At 41.7% G+C, this 25476-nt stretch overlaps 1 protein-coding gene across 3 annotated transcripts in view; it reads left to right on the top strand.

The window, feature by feature from the left end:
* Positions 1 to 25476, top strand: part of LOC126266744 (nephrin-like) — a 644568-nt gene that overhangs the window by 500790 nt on the left and 118302 nt on the right. For all 3 annotated transcript variants that reach the window (XR_007548914.1, XM_049971245.1, XM_049971246.1), the window contains exon 5: positions 12238 to 12441. Coding sequence is in view for 2 of the 3 variants with exons in the window: in XM_049971245.1 (XP_049827202.1) it covers positions 12238 to 12441 (204 nt within the window). In the remaining variant the exon portion in view is untranslated. The remainder of the gene's footprint in view (positions 1 to 12237; positions 12442 to 25476) is intronic.

Here is a 25476-nt window from a genome sequence, read left to right as displayed (position 1 = left end):
ATATTTCCCAATTTCTTCATCACACGTTCCGCCGCGTCTGAGCTCAGATGATGTGATGATATATACGTAGATTGGTTCGATCCAATGTCTCTTAAGCGTTGCCTGCCACATTGTGGCCCGTTGTCGGGAATTCTTCTGTCCACTTGTCCAACCTGAGGCAGGAAACTTTTTCTTAAAGCCTTTGCCACCGACAGTCCCGTTGCCCTTTTCAGAGGAGTTAATGTGACATACTTTGATGTCGGTACGACGGCTACCATTATGTAGCAGAATTACCATTGGGTCTTAGGGAGTGGTTCCATCAAGTCCGTCGCGGCTAACAGTTTCAATTTCTTGTCATTATCATATACAATAGGGGTCGTAATCTCACCGTAGTATGCGTTACCTTCTAACAAGACTTAGACATTGACAATACCTTTCTTATCCTTGTTTCTGTGCTGTTAAAACAGCTTAGAGGCAGCAGCTCTAGGTGACACTTTCTTGGTGCGAAATGGCCATAGCTGAGACGCGTAGGCCAAATAACTTTGTTTATTAGCTCCTCTAGTATATACATACTCGCCAAACCGATACTTGAATGTTGCTGCGCTGGAACAAAACTCCCTTCCTCAGGTGGTAAAACCTCCGGACTGCGGCTTGACTTTTGTCCTTCCACTTTCGTTTCAATGAAAGCAACGCAGGGTCTCTGTCCTTGATATCTTTCATGCTATTGAAAACATAGTTCTCAAACGCAACATTCCGCTAATAGTGTATACCAAAATGTTTTCCTTTTGCGCCACAACTACAATTTTAAAAAATGCAATAGGCGAGCTTCTCACTGCGAAATTAACCCACGAAAGGTTGGCCAGGTGGATTCTCGTCCTCCACGATTTCGACTTTACGATCATGCACGAACTGGCCGAAAGCGACTTCCGGGTGCGCTTACACCAATTGCCTCCGTTCTAGCAACACTAACATCCCGTTTTGCTTCTGTTTTGGTCTCTTTTGCTTCTCCTGCTTGCGTCTTGCACGTAACTGCCTCTCCTAACACACCCTTGATACTTTGTACTAAACGACCTTCGAGTTCCGCAATCGCTCTTTTTGTTTCTTCCACTTCTCTGCGCCTTTCTTCAGCATATCTTCACAATTGATAGAAAATGCTATCCGTCGCAATGCTGCTTTCAGTATTTGCTCTCAGAGATGGGACCGCATTTCTATCGTTAGCCCCTGACGAGTTTGTACTGTGAACTACCTCATCCTCGTGAAATACCTTTCTTATCCTTGTTTCTGTGCTGTTAAAACAGCTTAGAGGCAGCAGCTCTAGGTGACACTTTCTTGGTGCGAAATGGCCATAGCTGAGACGCGTAGGCCAAATAACTTTGTTTATTAGCTCCTCTAGTATATACATACTCGCCAAACCGATACTTGAATGTATTTCCGGTCGGCTTCTGGGTCCCCTTAACCTGATACAGAACTGTGCCTATTAGCAGCCGATCTATACTCTGATTGTTCTCCACGTTAAGAGAGCACGCTGCTTCGCGCTTTGCATTAACGACCCTCGCCCTGCTCCTAGTTCTCATTCATACGTCAAAAAAAGCATCTCAAAACACGAACCTACAGTGAACATATTTCCTCTAAATACCTTCGCTATTCAAATGCACAAACACATCAGGACAGTAATCCTTCAAAAATTCACAACGCCACTGTCAAATCCAATAATCAAAGAACACACGTGGTGTAGAAACCAAGGAACACAAACATAAGAAACACAATAAATTATACACCTGGAGCGAGAGTACAAATATTAGTACGTACCTCACCAGCAACTTAAGACTATCACGAGTCTAGTTTGTTCACAATCTGTTTCTCACATGAAATGTTAAAAAGCAAGTAATTCATACCTGACTGTATATCATTATATTCAAACGGTCGCCCATTTGTGAGGTTTCCTACCCTTATTACATACCCTCACGTCACAAAAATTGATTGCAATTCAAATGCTCAGAATGTATAGGACACTGAAAAGAAATATTACTCTTTTCAGACATAGCTTATTGCAAATCCAACACTTGCATTCCCAGAACTAGCAAACAGATCAAATCAGAAAAACTATGAAGTAAAATACACAGTGACAGATGATGTTGATGGCTTGCAAAGTTACTAAAGGGGAGTGGCTCAAGCTACAGTAATGCCTCCCTCAAAGTAATGGCTATATGTGAGGCAGTGACAGATTATCAACCGCTAAATGAACGTCAGTACGACATAGGTTGTTTGAAGTACAGGGCTGCAGTCGGCCATTGTGGCCGAGTGGTTCTAGTTGTTTCAGTCAGGAACCGCGTGACTGCTACGGTCGCAGGTTCGAATCCTGCCTCGGGCATGGATGTGTGTGATATCCTTAGGTTAGTTAGGTTTAAGTAGTTCTAAGTTCTAGGGGACTGATGACCTTAGATGTTAAGTCCCATAGTGCTCAGAGCCATTTGAACCATTTTGTCAGATGTACTCGCTGCAGTGAAGATTAAGTCCTCAGACAAAGAGTGCTAACAGGCCCATGCTGCAGATATGATCACCACTGAACTGCACAGTGGGTCAAGTGGAGACTGGCTGTAGATGTGCTACTATAGAGGTCGCGACCAGCGTACCCTCACGCCGAGATGTGCAGAGAATTACAGCTGGTGCGCCGGAAAAACCAAGATTGTCCTCTGTGGCAGCTCTCTGTCAATTGGCGGAGCAAACAGCTTACCTTGGCCGAACTGCCCAGACTGTCCTCTATGGTGGACATACACCAAATGCCACGAAAATCTCTCCTCTCTTCCCTTCTCGACGCCAAATCCACATGGTGTAGCCAGAAATTGCCCCTTCCCATGGCCAAGCTGCCCACGCAAATTGCGCCAGTGGTGTACTTATAACAAGGTGACAGAACTCCCGCCTTGATACGGTATTGCGGTATTCCTCCAATGAGAAAGTCTGCCGTCAAAATCTACGCTCTCCCTCGCTGAACGTCGCGCCAGAGGAACGCGCATGCATTCCGCGCTTGTTGCAGACGAAGCACTCCTTCCTAGAGCAAATCACAAGGCTCAGCGCCCGTTTGTTGGTCACACACATGAGGTGGATAGTACGCGTCCAGAATGTAGGCCGCTGGCCATTGTCCTTCTGCGCCCGGGCCGCCCTCGTGAGCCAACTTTATGGCGATATGCAACCGCCTCCACTTACAAGCTAAGCGGTCACACTTTCGTAGAAGCCTAGATGCTTTCCTGCTTGTAGCTGTTTCTTTGACTTCTGCCGTCCTGGCCAAACTCGCTGCTTTCCTCGCCGATAGAGAAAAAAATCTAGTGACACGACCTTTATTGCTAGCAGCAAACAAACTCAGACATTCCCCCTCATACATACAATTACTCATCCTGATGGATTGCTACTTAGCTCAGATGGTTGCAGTGCCTCTGCAGGGGCTACGTAATTAACTGGGGATGAAAGGTGGTATGCCCAAAGGGTCGCCAAACTTCAAGCCCATCTTCCCCTTCATTAACCGCCACAGACGTAAAGAAATAGAAAAACTTGCTCTAGCTGTTAATAAGCAGAGAATGCGTGTACCATATTAGAGGACCAACCTGTTTGGTCCCTTCCCTCCCTTTAAACCAACCAACCACCACTCTATCGTATGGTATTCAACAGCGAAGGATCTATTGCAGTAACAAAGCAATCGGCACATTTTTACGTGTTTTTAGGAAACAATTTCTTTTTCTAAGGTATTATTTTTCCATTTTGGCTCAATAAGTTTTTATATGACACAATCATACCATCCTCGACCTTCAAAAGCCATCTTCAGAGAGAACAAAACAGATTAAATTAAGATCTGAAAGAAATGCAATTATTTTCACTAGATCTACCTGTTAGCTTAGAGGGCATTTGGTCCACAAATCTGAGAGTATTTGATGAACAAGTGTTTATGCATTATCAACTAAACATAAAATCAGACACACTAGTTCATCAAATGTCCCTCATAATTATGAGCCATATACACTGCAATACCGCGTTACTGAGCTCACAAGTAAATATTTTGAAAAGCACTTATCTCTCTTCTTAATTTAAGATTTTATGTTCTCTGTTGTTGCATCTGAAGATGGTCTTCTAAAGCCGAAACTGATTGTGATTTTATCATAAAAAATTGATTGAGCCAAAAATAAAAAAAATAATACCTTACAATATGTCAGCCACCGTCTCCACAAAGAAAATGTCGCTCTTTCCATTTCATTTTCGTCCCGCATATGAAATCAATACAGAATTAGTTATTGACTTCAGGTTAATTTTAAATATAGGCAATCAACAGCCTCTAAAATCCTGCCGCTTTTATTTAGATGTCGACAGGTATATAACTTACTTTCAAATGCAATAAAGGAACGACAATGGCCGTATACCGATATCCTGCTATTGTTTTCAGCGTGGTAACAAACTCGAGTATCGACGACAGTGTCAAGAATTTGTCGGTACGTCTTACGCTAATCCGAAGTTCATCTTCTTCGACTAAGTTCACGAGAATATTGTGTCGTTACCTACAGTACCGGTCATTGTCCTTTATGATCAAAAGGGAAGTCGAATTTTGTCTCAGGCTAGCAAAATGTCGCGATAAAAAAAGAATAAAAAAGGAACGGAAATCGAAAGGCGAAAGCTGACAGCATAATGAGTGGCTGGATGGCAGCTTCAAACTTTCAAAGTGTAGAGACAGACAGATAAAAATTAATGCAAAATATTATTTGATCATGCCATTGTAATTAGTACCAGAAATATAAATAACCATAATACGGAATAATTATGGTGTTTTGTGGTATTCAGTCCAAAGACAGGTCTGACGCAGTTCTACTCCCTAGTCTACCCAGAGCATCTTCGAAAAAACTGCTGCAACCTGCATTCATTTGAACGTGTTTACTTTATTCACACTACGGCTTTAAACCCCCACATTTCCCGTAATCACGAAACTAACAATTCCTTCGCACTTTAAGAAGTGTCTTATCAACCAGTCCCTCCTTTTAGTCAAGTTGTGCCATAATCGCTCATTCCCTCAGTTCGGTTCAGTATCACTTCATTAGCTACTCGATCTACACACCTAATCGTCAGAATTTCTCTACAGCACCACATTTCAAAACCTTCCATTCTCTTCTTGTCGGACTGCTTATCGTTCATATTTTGCTTCCCCACAAGCCTATATAGCAGACAAATACATTCGGCAAAGATCTCTTTACACTTAAATTTATATTAGATGTTAACAAATTCCTCTTTCTCATATATACTTTTCTGCTTATAGTTATTCTCCATTTAATACTTCTCGAGTCAACCATCATCAGTTGCTTTACTTTCCAAATATCAAAGCTGATCTTCCAATTTTGGTGTCTCATTCTCTGGTCTAATTCCCTCAGCATTGTCTGACTTAATTCGGCTGCATCCTACCACCCTTGTTTTACTTGTGTTGACTTCCATCTTACAACCTCTTTTTCAAGAAACTCTCCATTCAGTTCGGCTAAACGCTAATTGCGTCTCTGGCGGGATTACCTAATCGTCCACAAACCTTAAAGAATTTGTTTATTCTCTCTGAACTTTAGTCCCCTTCTAAAATTACTCCTTCGTTTCCCGTTCTGAAGCTCTTATAACTGCAGTCTAGTTTTTGTTCAAATGATCTTGCGTTCTTCGTATTTTATTCTTGATACTTTCATTATTTCAAAGACTGTGTTCTAGCGAACATTATCAAAAATTTTCTTTCAATCAAAAAATTCTGTAAACATGGGTTTACTTTTTTAACCTATATTCTAGAGGAAGTCGTATAGTGAGTAGGCCCAATCGCCTCCCGTGTTCCTACATTTATCCGGAACCAAAACTTACTTTCTCCAAGGTCGACTTCAACTGCTTTCTCCATTCTTCTGTAAATAAACCATATACATATTTTACAAAAACTCGATGCTATTCACCCCTGACAGCACCACCTTCCTGCGGAATCATTACAAAATATGAGGGCTTTTCACGTGTTTAATATACAGGTAGATTATAATTAAAGTTAAACTTTCAAACCGCGCTACAAATACCACCTCTGGGCAGAACGACGAAAAATTGGAACGGGATATTACAGGAGAAGGGGGAAAACGTATGTCAGAAGAAAAGTAAATAGTTACAAAATGTAGCAATAGATGCCACTGTAAGCATCATAATTTAATAGTGGTCGACTGTAAGCGACAAATGAATCATACAACAATGCCTAAGGCTTACGTCTGACGCTAAACAAAAAGTACTAAGTGTACAACTCAGTGTGCATGAGTGTACAGGTGTGATACTGTTAGTTACGTAACCTCATCCACCACCAGATCATGTCACATCGGATGAGAAAAATCGGTTTTTAGTTGTCCTGAACCCAAAAATTGCAAAAAAACATCAATCAAAATCAAATCGGATTATTAATTTCCGCGTGACTGGCGCAAAACACGTTCAGTATGCTGTCCACCGATTACTGCAACAAGTTAGTCTGGCCTATCCATAGATACCCCTCCGTTGTGATTGTACGAACGATACTACTTTTTGTGTCGCTTAAGCATGCGTGCCACCTCATCTTGGCAAGCGCCGTGAAGTGAATAATTTATCTGTCGTGTTATTATGTGTTCAGTCATTTGGTACTGTTGGATATTGTATAAAACGTAAGGTTATTATAAATTAGGACTATTTTCGTACAGCAGCCACTGTTGACACTACAGTTTATCTCTGTAGCTTCCATTATTACATCTATGTACAAATCCCATCGTCAATAACAAAACTTATTGCATTCCTTACAGACACGCAAAAGGGAAATATTGAAAGCAGACAAGAAAAAAAAACTGTTACATCATTGTCTACAATGCAAATTATGTAAGAAATGGTTTGTGAAATACTTAATGAGTCCTGCGTTTTGCAATGTCTTGGGAATACAACCAATTTTGGCCTTTACAGTTCCTACGTGCAATAATTTTTGTTTCAACCAACAGATGACGTTACTATCAAATGGAGGCAGTTCCACAGGAACTATGGACTTTCGTGTTAACAGAAAAATGTCAGTATATTAGCAATAAAAACTCTCCATGCAGTTTTTAAAACTAAAATTCGGTAATAAAATAATAGTGATTACATCTTCGTATTGAAAATAGTAACTAATGGGAAACGGTTTCTAATATATTTCACCAGTCTTACTGCATCTTACAGTGTCTCGATGATTCCAAGCTAACTTATTTCTGCCGGGAAGTTATTAGTTTGTTGGAAGCCTCTACCATTTCTGTAACCTTTATGAATTTAAAGTGCTCACTCATTTATTTTCATTTCTACACTAGATGCAACTGTGTCACTCCAGGAAGTCTAATAAATTTCTCTTGACACCACAAGCAGTATTACAGTTGTGAAGAAACTGAATTCATATCGGCAGGACTTCAGGCCTACGAGCGACTAGTCACATTAAGTTTTCCATGGTTTTTAAAAACCACTGAAGACAAGTGCTGCAGTTGTTTCTTTTAAAAGACCAGTTCCATTTCCTACCCCGTCCTTCCCAAATCTGAGTACGTGCTCCGTCTCTGATAACTTTCTTGTCGAAGGGCCGGATGTTTAGCTTGAGTCCTCCTTGAAACTTCCTGCCAGATTGAAACTTTATTCCAAACCGAGATTCGAGCTCAGAATCTTGCTTTTGTGGCCAATGACCTTATCGGCTGAGTACTCCATGTAGACTCACGACTTGCCACCACAGCTTTACTCCCGCTAATAGCACTCTCCTAGCTTCCAAACTTTCCAGAAGTTCTCCTGCACGCTTGTGGTACTGACATTCCCGAATGAGACGGTATAGAAATGACTTGGACACTACCAGGGTACTGTTTCCTGAACGAGTCATTATGTTTTCAAAACAGCTTAGTGTAGTTTTGCTAGAATGCTACATTATGATTAGCTATAACCTGATGGATTCTTTCTAGAATAATTGACACCGGAAAGGATCTTAGTTGTGGCTAACTCATTTCTTCGCATTATCGTTTCTTCCAAGAGTGCTAGTCTCGCAAGATTCAAACTTTGAAGATTGGAAGGTAGAAGAGCTACTGGCGAAAATGAAGCTGTGAGGGCGAATCGCCAGTCGTGACTGGATGGCTCTGGCGGCACGAGCATTGCCTGTGAAAAACAAGGTTCCGGGTTCGAGTCCCTTCCGGCACACAAATCTGTTAGGAAGATCAAAACAGCACACACTGAGGGGTTGCGAAAATGATTCATACTTAAATCTCCCTTTCTGCGTTCCTTCATTCATATCCCTACCTCTGATTTTTCCGAACATTCATTAAGCAAAGCGCTCAGTTTGCTCTACATATCTCTGCCAAACGGCTTCAAGATTTGAAGTTTTTGCTGGCAGTTTGGCTGCCCGGGACAACAGTGCGATAAGTCGCATGGCTGACCTGCTAGTGAAAGGGCACGTCGATTTCAGTTGACCGAAGCTGGAGTTACGCATCACGAACTAAACAGTTATTTGTAGACGTAATGTCCACAAGGTTTGTGAGAAGAATGATAAGGCTGATTTTTTAACTGCCAAAGTTGATTTTGTCCCCTTAAAAGTAGTTCCCTTCAGTAGTTATACAACAGCGGAGCCATTGTTGGTAGTCTTGGCAGCAGCTCTGAAAGGCTTCAATTCTTAGGGCTTTTTATGTACCTGTCACATTGTTTTGGATGTTCTCCAGAGTCCAAAATGACGTTTTTAGGACATTTTTCAATTTATGGAAAAGGAGGTAAAAAGGATTCAGATCAGGTGAACAGGGGTCTGTGCAACTACAGAAGGGCATTTCGAGGTAAAAAATTCTGGTTTTCAAATGTCCGTATGACTTGGGGCATGGTCATGATGCAGCATTCACTTGTCTGCAACGTCCGATCTCACTCGATTCACCCTTTTCATTGGTCTTTCAAGGACAGCTTCGTAAAACGCTTGGTTGACAGTTTGTCCTGGAGGAACAATACCCCTACTATCAAAAAAGCAAACCGGTATTGTTTTGATTTGTGATTTGCTCATTCTAACTTTTTTTCGGTCGAAGAGATGTTTCAGTGTGCCACTCCTCACTTGGCCACTTTGCTCGGAATCGAATTCAGAAATCCAGGATTCATCACCAGTATTACACAACTGAAACTTTCATGGTCATTGGCAATCCTCTTGCGAAGGTTGACCCAAAAGTCTTTTCGACTGTCGTTCTCCTCATCAGTGAAGTTTTTCGGCATTGTTTTGGCAGAAACCTTTTGCATGTGCAAAACGTTGGCCAATCTTTGATGTATGGTAAAGTGTTAAACAGGTCACCCATCATCCTTGTTATTAAACGTCGGTCTGATCACACAAGAGCAAGCACAAGTGCGATGATATCGTCTGTTTTTGAAACCGAAGGTCTTCTTAAGCGATATTCTCTTTCAACATGTTCTCGGCCTTCCGAAAATGAGTTGTGCCAGTAAAAAATTTGGTGCTCTCAAAAGTCACGTGATGACTGTTCGGAGCTGAAATTCGGACTGAGCAACTGGAAGGGATGAACACAGCAGTCTATACAAGCAGAACAGCACAGCGTTGCCAGATCGCTCACAGTTTTGACAGTATATGAAGAAAATTAAATTTAGACGTGTGGAAAGCAACGTTTTGTTCCCAGAACAGATTAAAAAATAAAACATATGTGAGTTACTTGCAACACCTTAGAATAATTCAATTATGGCTCTTGTGTATTCGAAATTATCTCCTGCATTAATCAATGAGTTAGTTAAATTGCAATGATTAGCCCCATAATAATTACTGAACCAAATTCTGTTTAATCGGGTAATGGGATTCAGTAATTGCAAGACACTTGATTGGCGGTTACGTTGAATAAATCAGCCCTTTTGATCCTGACTACTTTTCTTTCGGGTACCAGGTGATCAACTGAATATGATAATTGACCAACACATGATATTAGAGAACTTCTTATACTGAGATACGTCTCCGTATCAGGAAGGCCGGTCTTTAGAAAGATGATTGCAACGTTACTACAAGTAGGATTCGAAAGTATTCCCATAATTGCGAGAAAAATCAAAGGTCTATCGGACTATCATATTGGACAATAGTTAGGTTCCCTCTTCATAGCTGAAGCAGTACTATTAGCTGTTGTCAACTGCCGATGATAGGATATTTGGGCGACAATATTGAGTTTTCCTCTTAAATCCCGTCCTTCCACGTGCACGTGACAGCACAGGCCACGCCTGTGGCTCGCATACATTTTTTTTCAGAATGTAATGGTTACTTGTCGCACAAATCCTATTGCAAATGATACCAGGGGAAGCGACAGTTACTAACAGTTTCCAATAAAATGCTCACCTGCTGCACAATAACTGTCTCGATCTAAGCTTACAGTGGCGTGTGTGTGTCGACATTTGTGGAAGTAAATTATAGAGAGGGCACTAAAAGGAGAGCACTACACAATCCAATACGCGGTATGTATACGTCGAAGTATCACATGCAAGAAGCACTATTTTCTCAAATAAGCAATAAGATATTTGACTATCATACCATCACTTCAGCGAGTTACGATGCCGATCCACGATGAAAAGAGATGAACTCTAAGATAAGGAAGAGTTAGGGCGCCCACTATTAAACGTTAGTGGACAGAATGTCATTGTTGTTGACCTGGGTGAGTCATAGCGTCCTACTAGTGAGTGAATTGTGGAGGGGAGAATGGGGGAGGGGAGGTATTAGTCGAGCATGCACGATTAATTTAATATGTTCGAGTCCAGTGAACAAATTTACTAAGCTACAAAACTAAATTTATTTGCCTGGGTGTGTCATTGCAGCAAAAAATATAAATGTGGTTTACGCATGACATGGCAGCAGCACACTTTCATCACAATGTGTCCGAAAATCTCACACAGACATTTCAGGACTCTTGGATTGGTCGTGAATCGTGAGGAGGGGGGGGGGGGGGGGGGCGCGCGCACATCTCGGTCTGCTCCTTCACCAGACGTCAATCCTGTATATTTCTGGTAATGGGAACATTTGAAGCAAGTGGTCTACGCCAAGCCAGTTAGCAATGTGTGGACACTAAAGGGTCCTGTCCGCAATATATGTCAGCAGGTACAGGTTTAACAGCAACTACTTCAAAGAGTGCATCATTCCTTATGCTGGAGAGCAGATGGATGCATTATCATAAATGGACGCCATACTGAGCACCTCCTGTAAATAGGCGTTTATCGCATAAAGTGTGCATTTCTATACCCATTTTTACTGGACTTAGAAAGTATGCATTTCCCGACCCATGTTTATTGTACTTATTTTTCTTGTTTGTATTCAACACTTGTTTTGAACACCCTGCATATTGTCGAGACAAGAGTGGGTCACCTCACAACGCATCAGGCCATTCCTTGGGGACGGGGGGGGGGGGGGGGCAGTCGTACAGTGATCAGTGATGTCATGGGCAGACAAACACGTGAACTAAAATTTGAATCGAGGAAAAACTTACAAAAACGAATAAGAAAATGTGCATTTAGCCGTGCAGTACATCTACACACATTCAGGTCACCAGTTTGGACATGTGGGTAACCGCACTGTTCCACAATGATTCTACACATGTCAAGAAAGCAGCAGGTTAGGAACACTTTCAACTACTGAGCGAGGGGGGGGGGGGGGTGAGGGGGTGAATGTTGATCACACTGTGCAAATACTTGGCTGAGGTACGACTATATGTAGGCGAATGTTTGGGCGTACTGTGAGCTTCCAGTATATGGCACCAAATTCAAGTACGGTTTGTAGGTGATCACGGAAAAGATAGGCGACAGCCTGGCCTATGAACCACGTGATAGCATAGTGTTTAGCTGGGGGGAAATGAGAGGTGTGTGGGGAAGGTAGGAGATCTGGATGGACTACTGCTTGTGGAGTGCCGAGGTAGCAGGGCAATATACATTGTGTGAAGAACCAGACGTTGCGTTTCATAGTGGATATAAGGGGGTGATCGTCGGTGTCTTTTTGCATAGACATCTTATGAAAAGTGGCGATATAGCCGGACAAGTACGGTGTAGTGGTTGTGTTGTTGGAAACTTGTCCACTAAACTACGGATGCTGACGTTCGAAGTGAGTCGCCGTGTTTGTGTGGCGCCTATAACCGAGCGGTAGTCAGCAGCCAGTGTCTCAACACTGTAGCGCCAGCTGAATGACGTTAAATGTCAGGTAACTTTAATCGGACTATGGCACTACTGGATGTCTGATGTCGCAGTTTCCCAGACGTATTTCCGTGCTCGCAGGCCGCCCTCCGCCGCGGGTGACGTGGTGGCAGGACAACGCGCTGCTGGACGACCAATGGGAGGCGCTGCCAGGCCGGCGCGTGCGCAACACCCTGCATCTGCGCAAGCTGGCGCGCCACCAGCTGCACGCCGTGCTCACGTGCCAGGCAGCCTCCAGCCCACTGGCCGCGCCCCTGTCCGGAGCCGTCACCCTGGACCTCAACCGTGAGTACCTTCGTCCACAGCTTGTCATACTAAGTTCATTTTATTAGGAAACTGAGCAGTTTATTAAAATAAAAACACCCTCGCTCACGATTTTCTGTGTGTCGTCGAGACGAAAAAGCGGATATCGCTTAGCATTTTACACGCTGTAAGGGTGTACATTTGTATTACGTTAATTTTAGGTCAACACCTTTCTAACTGCGGTTATTGGTGGCCACCAGTTGGCTTTGACTGTCAGAGCAGCTCCTCGGTTTGGAGAAGGACGCCAGCAGCGCAGGGACACATTTCTAGGAGGTACCTGGCGGTTAGGAACACTCCGGTAATGACAAGCTATAAGACTTAGAGAGTTCCCTCAGAAATCACTGATAAGACAGGCAAAAGTTTTGCAGGAATGTCCGTTTTGGGTGACAACGGAAGATATGCTTTCAGAAAAAAAAACCGACGCATCGCGAATAAATTATCCGAATGGGACGGAAATAGATGTGATGTATCTGTACAGACAAACAAATGATTACAATTTCAGAAAAAAAACCAGCGATTTATGCAAGAGAAAGATCTTTACAACCTGAGCAAACAAATAGCGCCTTTGTTCACCACTGGTCCTTATGCTAGCTATTACTCGACTTATCACTGGTTGACAGTGTTGCTTGATGGCCTTACGCGAGAGCACTTGCCCGCGTAAGGCAATGGTCCCGAGTTCGAGTCTCGGTCGGGCACACAGTTTTAATCTGCCAGGAAGTTTCATATCAGCGCACACTCCGCTGCAGAGTGAAAATCTCATTCTGGAAACATCCCCCAGGCTATGGCTAAGCCATGTCTCCGCAATATCCTTTCTTTCAGGAGTGCTAGTTCTGCAAGTTTCGCAGAAGAGCTTCTGTAAAGTTTGGAAGGTAGGAGACGGATACTGGCAGAAGTAAAGCTGTGAGTACCGGAGGTGAGTCGTGCTTCGGTAGCTCAGATGGTAGAGCACTTGCCCGCGTAAGGCAAAGGTCCCGAGTTCGAGTCTCGGTCGGGCACACAGTTTTAATCTGCCAGGAAGTTTCAATTATATGCTTTTTATTATTTTAATAAATGTGTGTGAAAATTAATCAAGTTCTGTTTAAAGTTGGTCACCATCAATCTGCTATTCTAAGCGTGCAAGTGGCATTTCTATCGTCTGACCTAACGGCAGAAGATAAACACCCCACGATAAGACCACGAGACATATTGCTGACACTCGCCTACTTCGTTAGAGCGACAAGTCAAATAATCTGATGGTGTGTGTACCGAAGGTCTCACAGTACGCACACCACAAGTGGTTTCAAGCGAGAGTTCACTGGAGGGCAGGGTGGAGGTCTGTTGTGTTTTGTGATGAAAGCTGGACATGCGTCGGTGTCAGTGATGACCGTGTGTTGGTTAGAAGGCGGCCAGTTGATGGCCTGCAGCAAGCCTGTCCTCATGCTAGACACTCTGAACCTACAACTTGATCTATGGTCTGAGGTGCGATTTCGTACGACAGCAGGATCATTCTCGTGGTTATTCCGCGCACCCTTACTGCAACTGTACGTCAGTCTGGTGATTCAACCTGTTGCGCTACCAGTCAGGAACAGCAGTCCAAGAGGTATTTTTCAATAGGACAACGCTCGTATGCATATCGCTGTTGTAACCCAACAACCTCTACAGAGTGTCGACATGTTGCTTTTGCCTGCTAGACCAGCAGATGTCTCACCAATCGAGCACATTTGGAACATCACCGGATGATATTTCCAACGTCTTCTTCAAACAGCATTAACCGTCCATGTACTAACAGTCCAAATGCAACAGGGATGGAACTCCATCACACAAACTGACATCTCGCACTTGTACAACACAGTGTAAGCACGGTTATATGCTTGCATCCCACATTCTGGTGGCTACACCGGCTATTAATGCACCAGTATTTCACACATGCACTGACTTATCTCGCACCTACATTAAACTGTGAACCTGCGAACGTTAATCACTTAAATGTATTCCAGAAATTTCATAACTCAACATTAATTATTCTGTGATGTAGCGACATTTTCCGTCACTGTATTCCCAAAACTCTAGCTTCTAGCTGGTTAATAAACGGAAAAGGGAGAGCGACAGGAGCACGCTGGAGAAAATTTTAAATAGCAGGGCAGTGGCTCGTGGACTGAACGGAAATTACCCGCGGGCTGTTGGCCATAAATCAGCGGTGGCTGTCTTGCGCCATGGCGAAAGCAGAGCCGGTCACAGTGGCACGGCCGGGCCGCGCCATGGCTGCGCGCCTTTAATACGCGGCCGGCGGTAAACCGGGTAATTTATTACCACCGGTCGGCGCAATTTCGATGCTTACTTGGCGAAACCTGTTAATGAATAGATAATACGGCGTTCAGCAGTCACTGCATCGACTGTTCGTTGTATCATAACCGCGTTGTAGCTTCCTGTGTGCCTTAGGTGCTTCGGAGTAAGGTAAAAAATTTCTCGCCGTTTAAAGTCAACAGCAGATATACACGTCCTGTGCCTTGTGATCACTTCTCCCTACCGTCATCTTTCTGGCTGTGATCTATCAAGTGATTTTATTCCGGAGAGTGCGTTCTTGCGCAGGTTTGTGTATTTGTTATGGGCTACAAATCTAAATGTCAGACTCATTTTTATTATGTAAATTGATGGTGGCGGGGAAAAAAGGAGAGGAACTTATGGTATCAGCTGCATCTGGACTTTATACAGAATCAGCGGCGTCTAGTGGAAATGTGTGCTGTGTGGAGATTCGAACCCGGCACCCCTTGCTTGCTAAGCAACTACGTTAACCACTGAGCCACCCAGACATAGTGTTTATCGCAAAAGTGCGGACTATCCCGGCATGCTTCGTAGCCAACTCTCACTCCCACACAGTGCCAGCAATCCGTAGTCCGGATCCAGGTCCTCCATGCTCGCTACTTTGAGATTCCCTCTGGACGTCGAAACCAAATCTGCATACGCACTGAAGTTTATGCTTTCATTGCTCCTCGAGGTGAATGAGTTGTCTGTTCTTTTAGACATGTCAGACTTTATGTGGACTGCGGTTGGTGGCAGTGGGTATGAGTGTGACTCAGTCGGGGAGCCTGCCGACATAATGAGGTGATTTGCGATAAACACTGTGGCTTAAAGAGCAGAAACCACACGTTTGTATAAATTTACTTTTGTTACTAGCTGACAAGCCAGGAATTCCCCAAGTATTCATTTTAACAGTTTTTTAAATCAGAAACGTAAACAAAAAAACTGTGTTTGCAGTGTCATATCTCGGACCGTTTCCGTCCGCTGGGCGCACCGGTATCGCGTATCTACAATACAGTTTTCAAACGACTCTATGTGAACTTCTCTTCACGCTTCAGCATGGAACCGCGCGACTACTACGGTCGCAGGTTCGAATCCTGCATCGGGCATGGATGTGTGTGATGTCCTTAGGTTAGTTTGGTTTAAGTAGTTGGTTCTAAGTCTAGGGGACTGATGACCTCAGATGTTAAGTCCCATAGTGCTCAGAGGCATTTGAGCCTCTTCATTGTTCCATAGGCGACGGTTGTTTTTTTCTACCGCATATTTCCTGCCAGGAGTCAGTGATATCATTAAGTTAACTCGACTGTAGGAGAGTCAGGGTTTACGAATCATATCTCTTGAGCTACGTGTCGTATAACGATGTTTGTGTAGGTACATTCAGAGGCGTATTTGTATAGTCTGCAAAATATGCCTCCAATAGAGTCAGTAGCAAGGAAGTAATACATTTAGTCCTCATGCACAATTCCGCAGATTTTCATGCATGCCAGTGTTTATGATGACATTTCTCCTGAATTACGTGTAGCACCGTGGTGCAGTTTTGTAGATACATTTAACGGGAGCATTTAACGGAATATGCGGTTCAAAATGGTTCAAATGGCTCTTAGCACTATGGGACTTAACATCTCAGGTCAGCAGTCCCCTAGAACTTAGAGCTACTTAAACCTAACTAACCGAAGGACATCACACACATCCATACCCGAGGTAGGATTCGAACCTGCTACCGTAGCGGTCGCGCGGTTCCAGACTAAATCGCCTAGAACCGCTCGGCCACCAGCGGCCGGCAAACGGATATGTGGATGGTGTCTGCAAATATTTTTTGCGAATAGTATTACTAGAGCAGGATGTCATTGTTTGCGACGTGTAGTGGTTTAGGAGATGTGGAAGCGCGCACACACACACACACACACACACACACACACACACACACACACACACACACACACACACACACAAACAAACAAAAGCCTTAATACGCATCTCATTTCAACAAGGAAGAGAGTCCAAAAAATTTTACAGTGCACTGAATCCAGTAGAAGTCACTCATTGATGATTATATCCCGCAGAGCTACCAGACTGCGGCGATGTTGACTGATATGTTTCACTCGCTGTTTCAGACTGTCTCAGGTACTTTGAATGGAAATAAGATCAGGCGATTCAGCAAGGCAGTCGGGGTGCAGTAGCGCCCCAAGATTATCACCAAACCACGGATTTTCGCGTACAGTTTTGTAAATACTAGTGTTGTCGTCTTGGAACACGATTTCCAACTTCGTGCCCATATTTTACGAAGCTAACTTATTATTCATGAGTAAGACACTTCCTTTTCATATTAGTGCAAATACCATATTATTTGCTTTGAAGTACTTCTTAACTGAATAACTTGCATATAGTATCTTTCTAGGCCATTATCTCTGCCCATCGTACAAGATGGTTTCTCTAAACGATTATACTTTCAGAAACGAGAAATATATCTGAATTGTGATTTACCTATTGCTGCTATGACTTAAATTGCTTGCATAACTGAAAATGTGTGTCGAGATAAAATTAAACGTTCTGTGGCCAAACTGACAGTCCCTATTTTCTGGCCGTCGTACAAGCCGGAAACATTCGGAATTCAAAAACACATGTTAACATACGTATCAGGATATATCATAAACTCATGATTGTTATTTTATCCGAGTTCATTTTTAAAGATGTTATCTCTTCATTCCCATAACTACGCGTACTGAACGACTACACGTACTCCAAACACTGTCATTATTTAAAATTGTAAAAATTCGGAAGTTTTGCACCGGTCCCCTGGTAATAAAAGTAATTATAAACAGTTGGCGGGAGTCGTTAGTCATATTAGTAAGATGGTACTAAAATGGCAACGAAAGAAAATGCCGACGAACATCAATTATAATAGTTTGAAATTGTACGGGAAAATAAAGGAAATTCAAATTACAATGACTAGAATGGTAACTTTCATCAGTCTTTGCTACGTATGTAACAATTGTAAAATTCTTTTCATATCATAACACTCACAGTTATTTGCTCTTTGGATAACTGTGCGAAGAGAGGAAGGAACTGAGTACATTTTAATATTTTGTCGTAACAGCGTGACTAAAAAAAATCACATGTTTGTCAACTCGTTTAACGAAGGATTCTCGTATAGTATCTCTTGCATCTGTAGCATTTCAGTGATTCATGTGGTATGGCTCTGTTACTACAAACACTGTACTCCTTCTCCTTATTCAAAATGCCTGGTGCAAGAATAAAAGAATATTAGGACGGGGATACCAGACAAACACCCTCAAAACAACGATATATTTGAAAAACAACGCACACAAATTATTCCAGAATAAGGCAACGATAACATAAAAAGAATATATATAATTCTAAATCCATGAATCCATATAGCTCAAACGAAGACAGCGACACCAGACATTGCCCCTCCCCCTACCCCCGCCACCGAAAAGCCACATAAGCGAAAAACTGCTCACTGGAATTCATCTAGAATAAACCGAACAAAAATACAAAAACACACAACTGCAATCGAATATTTAATTTGATCTCTATATCTTAAATGAAATAACACAAAAATTCCTCCAGAATAAATCGAAGGAAAATATGAAAAAAAAAATACGCAAGGGCAATGGCATTGAAACCGGACCTACATACTTCAAACGAAGAGATACCAAACACTCCCAAAACACAACCATATAATCGATAATTGGCAGACACGAATTCCTCTAAAATAAAGCGAACACAGTATATAAAAAGCAAATAATTGGAATCGATTATTCCAATTAATTTTGCAGTGTAAACGCCGACAGGTTTTCCCGACACAGCCCACTAAATATCGACTTAATAAAAAGAAAATACAAATTTCTTCAGAATAAACCGAAAGAAAATACATAGTAATAATGCAATCACACTAGAAATAAAAGTTGACAGGTCAAACACCGAAATGAAATGAATAACCAATAAATACCATAGACATCAAGTGAACCATTACTACAAATCACAAGGCAAAAACGAACATTCGTCACAAGAGGGAGCTACTGGTAACAAGAATGGGACATCATAAGAACAATCGATTTCATATACGTGTCACGTCCACGATGTTACACTAACAAAAACAAAAGAGCACTTGGAAAAAAAAAAAAAAAACAGCCAAATGTTAGTGAAAGCCGTAGTTACAAATGACATAACTACACGTTTCACTCACGAGCTGCTGAGTTAATCATTTAGGTTCCTGTTTAACTCGGCCCTCTACAAACTTGTCACAACGCAGAAAGGAAAGTACACGCTAATTATAATCAATAATAATTTCACTCGCAACAACTTAATTTCTTGTCTAACCTAAATAGTCCGAAAAGCAGGAATAAACAGCCAAATATTTGTAAGAAGAAAAAAAAATTGTAACCGCAAATAATTTCTCATTCAACTATTTAAGCAATGTTCATAGGTACCCCCACACACCCTCGTATACTCGAGATATGTGGAATAAACAGCATAGTTTGCAAACATCAAAGATTACACTAATTGTTAGGAAAATCAGAATAACATTTAATAACAAGCCACTTACATCCCTATCAACATAAACTCACGACGTCATGTAGGACGCCAGGGTCAATGCAAGCGAATGGAATCGGATCGTGCGCTTGACGCGAAAAATGTTTGCACAATAAATACTAAGCCATCAAGTGTGAAAAAAATGTTGTTTAGCATTTAAGAGAGTAGACTTTTTCTTTCATATTTGCGCGCTTTTACACAAAATGAGCAGCTTGGTACTGTAATAAACCAATGTAAGAGCATTCTTAAAGAAAATTGTTCAGACATTAGGGTGTGTGTCTGAGTAAGGTCGTCCTATAGGATTATAAAAGGATTTTAGGTCCAAGGACTTCACCGTAGTTAACTCTGATTTCCTCCATTTGCGTCATCTATTTAAAGCATGGTTTAGTTTTTATAATATCTCTAACACGGCGATTAGTTCCACCACAAAGAAAGTTGTTAATAAAATGACAACAATGAGAAATCATAAAGATGGCACAAGAAGTGTGTGAAACTACTTTACAATGGTACATTAAACTAGTAAGTTCCAATTTTTGGGAGGTATTTCATGGAAGCTACAAAATTGGAAAGCGGAAAGGGCACAAGTTCATTGATTATATGGTTTTATTCCTGCCAGATAACTATTATCAATTTATTTCCTTATGTGTAACTTGTAGAACCGTCAAATCATGTGGCCACAAGATTCAAAAGAAACGAATGAAATTCATCTACGTGTCTTCAGGATGTACTTTCACAAGTGTTCATTAAAAACACAAAGCTCCAACTGAAAATTTCCAAATACACTTTATTCCCACAGTCTTTAGTTACAACAAAAGGTTAGCTACAGTCACTATGAAGATCAAACACGATCAGGACGGGGAAGATCGTAATAATCAGTATAAAACATGTTCCGAAGAGATATTGATCACCTCTGACCATCGCATCCAAATCTTTCGCCAATTTGAGTAGTCTATCCCAGTCGAAGCTGAAGAATATACTCCTAGATGTTGCAAAACATTTCAGAGGTTCGTGGTACGTCAGGGACAAAATCAGCGCACTTACCAGACAAAGATCCGCATTGGCTGGCCATTGCATCCACTGAAGAGTGAGGAGAGCGGGCTACTGTGACTACCAAGTGAACAAGATAGTCAATTAGCCGACACTTGGATACCACGAAAAACGAGCATTCGCTGATGACATTGCTATCGTGGATGAAAGTGAGGAAGAATTATATGATCTGCTGAATGGAATTGAATGGAATTAAAAGTCTAATGAGTACAGAAGAAGGATTGAGAGTAAATCGAAGAAAGACGAAAGTAACGAGAAGTAGCAGCAATGAGAATAGCCAGAAACTTAACATCAAGATTGATGATCACGAAGTAGATGAAGTTAAGGAATCGTTCTACCTAGATAACAAAATAACCTATGGCGGATAGAGCAAGGAGAATCCACAGTTTGACAGTTTATGTAGTCTGGGTTAACATCCAGAATGGTACAATCAATAATTAGAGCACTGAGCAGCAGGCAGATTTGGAAGTTTATAGTGAAGCGTGTCTTTGTATTGTGCATGAAAATCGCATTAGATGTGCCTAATATCGAAAATCGCCACCGAATGGAAAGAACAATAAAACACGCAGCAACTCCTTCGGGATAGGCACAACACGGAGGTAAAACCTACCATACAGCCCAAGATCTGTTTTACAGATTGCAGTTTGTCAAGATGAACCATCATCGTGATTTACAGGAAAAGATTTGGACATTGATGTTTCCCGTATCACCTGTACAGTCTCTACATTAATACAGCGCCTTCTTGTGACCGTGACAATGAGTCACTCGGGGATGTAATAACATCTGTTGTCCTGTTGCAATAAGTATGAAGTTGCGAGAAAAATTGTGTGCAACAGTTGAGTTTATCATATGTCTAGTTCTACTTTTTACAGAAAGCTAATTTCAGCAACGAAGCAGGATGGCTTTATGAAGTTATGGATCAAATTCCAATCAACTGAGAAAGAAAAATGTGCGCTGCCATCATTATTTGAAGGATAAGAGTAAATCAGTGCTCTCCAACATATTAAGTATCGAAAACCGAAGACAATACACTATCGCACATACGTAACGGAAGCTTCTAGTTACGGTCACATTATTTTACAAGTCTACTTATTTTGTGGACAATTGTAAAAACGTGAGGGGTGAGGGGTGAGGGGTGAGGGAGTACAGTTAATAGAAAAGTCTCTGTTACTGTATCAGCGGTTTTCACGTATGGGAGATTGCAGTGGAAATAGTTTCATTTCCTCCTCGCAAGCTGTAGGAAGGCCATAAATAGTTAACTGCTATAAAATGCTCCAACAAAATCCTTTTGATTATTGGAGCTATCAGTGGAAATCGGTAACATTTCTGTTATTGTCAAACAGATTATCATCAAAAAGTGGTGGCAGTTAATCGTTACCACATTATAGTGTGACCCAAAAGTCCGTTGATATTTGAATATGCAACAGTTAATGGACACATGTAGATAGAGTGATAAAATTTGACACACGTGCCTGAAATGAGATGAGGTTTTATTGAATCGAAAACTAATGCAAAACGTGCCCAACAGATGGCGCTGGACAGGAGCACATCAGTGAGGCTACGTGAGAATCGAGTATAAAATACGCTGTTGTAAAACAGGCGGTCATGTTATCCGTAGCCTGGCTGATAAACAGCTGCTGGAAAGTACGACTTTTATGCAGGGTGGCGTTCCACACCATATTGCTGAATGTGTGAAAAGCTGCGCACATCGTTTGTTGAGTATTGCGTGCTTGACCTCCCATGTCCCCTGACCTCAATTCGTGTGATTATTGGTTGTGTGGTTACCTGAAGCTGTAAGTCTACAACGGTCGTCTGACCTAATTACGGATGCCAAAAGACATCCTATGCCAATTTCTCACTTTACCTACTGATGTGCTGCACATTGCTGTTCGTCCGTAGCCCGTGGTCGTGCTGTAGCGTTCTCCCTTCCCACGCCCGGGTTCGATTCCCGGCGGGGTCAGGGATTTTCTCTGCCTCATGGTAACTGGGTGTTGTGTGATGTCCCTAGGTTAGTTAGGTTTAAGTAGTTGTAAGTTCTAGGGGATTGATGACCATAGATGTTAAGTCCCATAGTGCTCAGAGCCATTTGAACCATTTTTGAACCACATTCCTGTTCACAGCATTGTACCTCGACTGGAATTCTTGTTGATGAAAGACTGCCGACATATTGAGCATTTTTTATACAGAACATCGACTTTACTAACATGTGTATCTATGCCTACATGCTTACTCCCAATTCACAACTATGTGCCTGGTACAGGATCATCGAATCATCTTCAAGTTATTTCCTGTCTTTCCACTCTCAAATGGCGTGAGAAGATCGAAGACTTAAATCTTTCTGTGCAAGCTCTGCTTTCTCTCATATTATCATAAATTTCTTCGTATGTAGGTGGGCGCTATCGAAGGAGAAAGTTGGTGATTGTGATTGCTATCATAATTCACGTACCATGTCTGTGGCAGTATCTCCCCTATTTCGCGATAATTCAAAATGAGCTGCCCTTCTTTGAATCTTTCCGATGTCCTCCGTCGGTCCCATCTGTTGCGGATCCCACATCGCACAGCAATTCTTCAGGAGAGGGTGAAGAGGCGTGATGTATGTAGCCTCTTTCACAGACCTGCTGCGTTTTCTAAGCGTTCTGCCAATAAACCGCAGTCTTTGGTTTTCTTTCTCCACAGCGTTATCTATCTGATCGTTCCAGTGCAAATTAATGGTAATCTATAAGTATTTAGTTGAATTTAAAGCCTTTAGATTTTTGTGTTTTATCGTGTAACAGAGATTTAACGGATTTCTTTCACTACTCATGTGAATAACTTTACACTTTTCATTGTGTAGAATCAGTTCCCGCTCTGACGCACCATGCAGACATCTTGCCTAAATCATATTGGAATTGGTTTTGATCATTTTATTACTTTAAAATATGGTAAATGACAGCATCATCTGCGAATAGTGTATGAGGGCAGTCCAGAGAGTCTATAATGTCATTTATGTAGATCAGGAACAACAAATGGCCTATAAAACTTCCATAGGGAACGCAAGATATCACTTCTTTTTTAGTGGATGACTTCACATCGGTTACTACGAACTGTGACCTTTCCAACAGAAGCTCACCAATCCAGTCGCACTACTAAGACATTACTCCGTTAAGCACGGAATTTAATTAGAACTCTCTTGCGAGCAACAGTGTCAAAAGCTTTTTGGAAATCTAAAAATATGAAATCACTTTGACATCCGCTGTCGACAGAATTCATTATTTCATGAGAGTTGTGTTTCACAAGAACGATATTTTCTGAATCTGTGCTGACGATTTGTCAATGAATCATTTTCTTCGAGGTAACTAATAATCGCCGATGACATTGTAATTCTGTGAGAGACAGCAAAGGACGTGGAAGAGCAACTTAACGGAATGGACAGTATCTTGAAAGGAGGATATAAGATGAACATCAACAGTAGCAAAACGAGGATAGTCGATTTAAATCGGGTGATGCTGCGGTAATTAGATTAGGAAATGAGCGGCTTAAAGTAGTAAATGAGTTTTGCTATTTGGGGAGCAAAATAACTGAAGATGGTCGAAGTAGAGAGGATATAAAATGTAGATTGGCAATGGCAAGGAAAGCGTTTATGAAGAAGAGAAATTTGTTAACATCGAGAATAGATTTAAGTGTCAGGAAGCCGTTTCTGAAAGTATTTGTATGGAGTATAGCCACGTATGGAAGTGAAACGTGGATGATAAATAGTTTGGACAAGAAGAGAATAGAAGCTTTCGAAATGTGGTGCTACAAAAGAATGTTGAAGATTAGATGGCTAGATCATATAACTAATGAGGAGGTATTGAATAGGATTGGGGAAAAGAGAAGTTTGTGGCACAATTTGAATAGAAGAAGGGATCGGTTGGTAGGACATGTTCTGAGGCATCAAGGGATCACCAATTTAGTATTAGAGGGCAGCGTGGACGGTAAAAATCGTAGAGGGAGATGAAGAGATGAATACACTAAACAGATTCAGAAGGATGTAGGTTGCAGTAGGTATTGGGAGATGAAGAAGCTTGCACAGGATAGAGTAGCATGGAGAGCTGCATCAAACCAGTCTCAGGACTGAAGACCAAAACAACAACAACAACTAATGGTCTTCCAACACAATATATTCCATAGTCCTGGTGCAAATCGACGTTAGTGATATGGGTATGTAATTCAGAGGATTACCCATACTTCCCTTCTTTTGTATTGTTGTGATTTGAGCAATTTTCCACTGTGTAGATACGCATCTTTCGACGAGTGAAAGATAACTGACTGCTACACAATCAGGACCGGGTGCCTTGTTTTTGTTAAGCGATTTAAGCTGCTTCGCTACGCCGAGGATATCTACTTCCAAATTGTTCATGTCGGCAGCTGTTTTTGATTCTAACACTGGAATATATACTTCGCCTTCTTCGCTAAAAATCAATTGTTATGCTAATTATTGCTTTTGTATCATATCAAGGGCCACCTGTGGGTCATTTTGTTCGCCTCTTTTATTTCAATAAAAATCCAATGTCATTTGATGCGTTTGTCTCAATATTTACGTCTCTACCTACATTGTTCCGCGAGGTACTGTATTTTCGTTTATTAACGGACTTTCGGGTCACCCTGTACAATTTTGATAAAAACTTTTGAAGTTGATCTTGTTCCACTGAACAGTTCAATACATTTCAACAGCCGCGGGTTCATTATCTACATACTCTCCGATTGACGATTTTTTGTGTCTTCGTGTAAGTACCGAAACATATTTTTACATGTATTAAGCTACCTCGTGATTTGAGTATACACGGTACAACAATGTGCAGCAGAGAAAATGGTCTTGTTGCAGGTGCAATGGAATGGGTATTATAAAAAGTAAAGCGAATACATGGAAGTTAAGCTGTGGTGTGTCCTATTTAGGGGTGACTGATACATGCGTCAACATGAAAAAGGGAAGAACTTTCATGCCACCATGCCCAACCGGAGGAACACTGATAATGTGGAGCAAGGAGTACCGAACGCCAGTTTACTTCGGCCCTCGTACATATACGAATGAGGTGGCTAATTTCCCATAACTACAATTGCTACAGAAATTATTTGATAACTCCTCCAAAACATGGAGCTGCTGAAGAAAGTTAATTT

This window comes from Schistocerca gregaria, chromosome 4 (genome assembly GCF_023897955.1).
Source record: "Schistocerca gregaria isolate iqSchGreg1 chromosome 4, iqSchGreg1.2, whole genome shotgun sequence".
NCBI lineage: Eukaryota > Metazoa > Arthropoda > Insecta > Orthoptera > Acrididae > Schistocerca > Schistocerca gregaria.
Note: the sequence above shows the minus strand (reverse complement) of the source record. Positions and strands in the feature narration are given on the sequence as shown.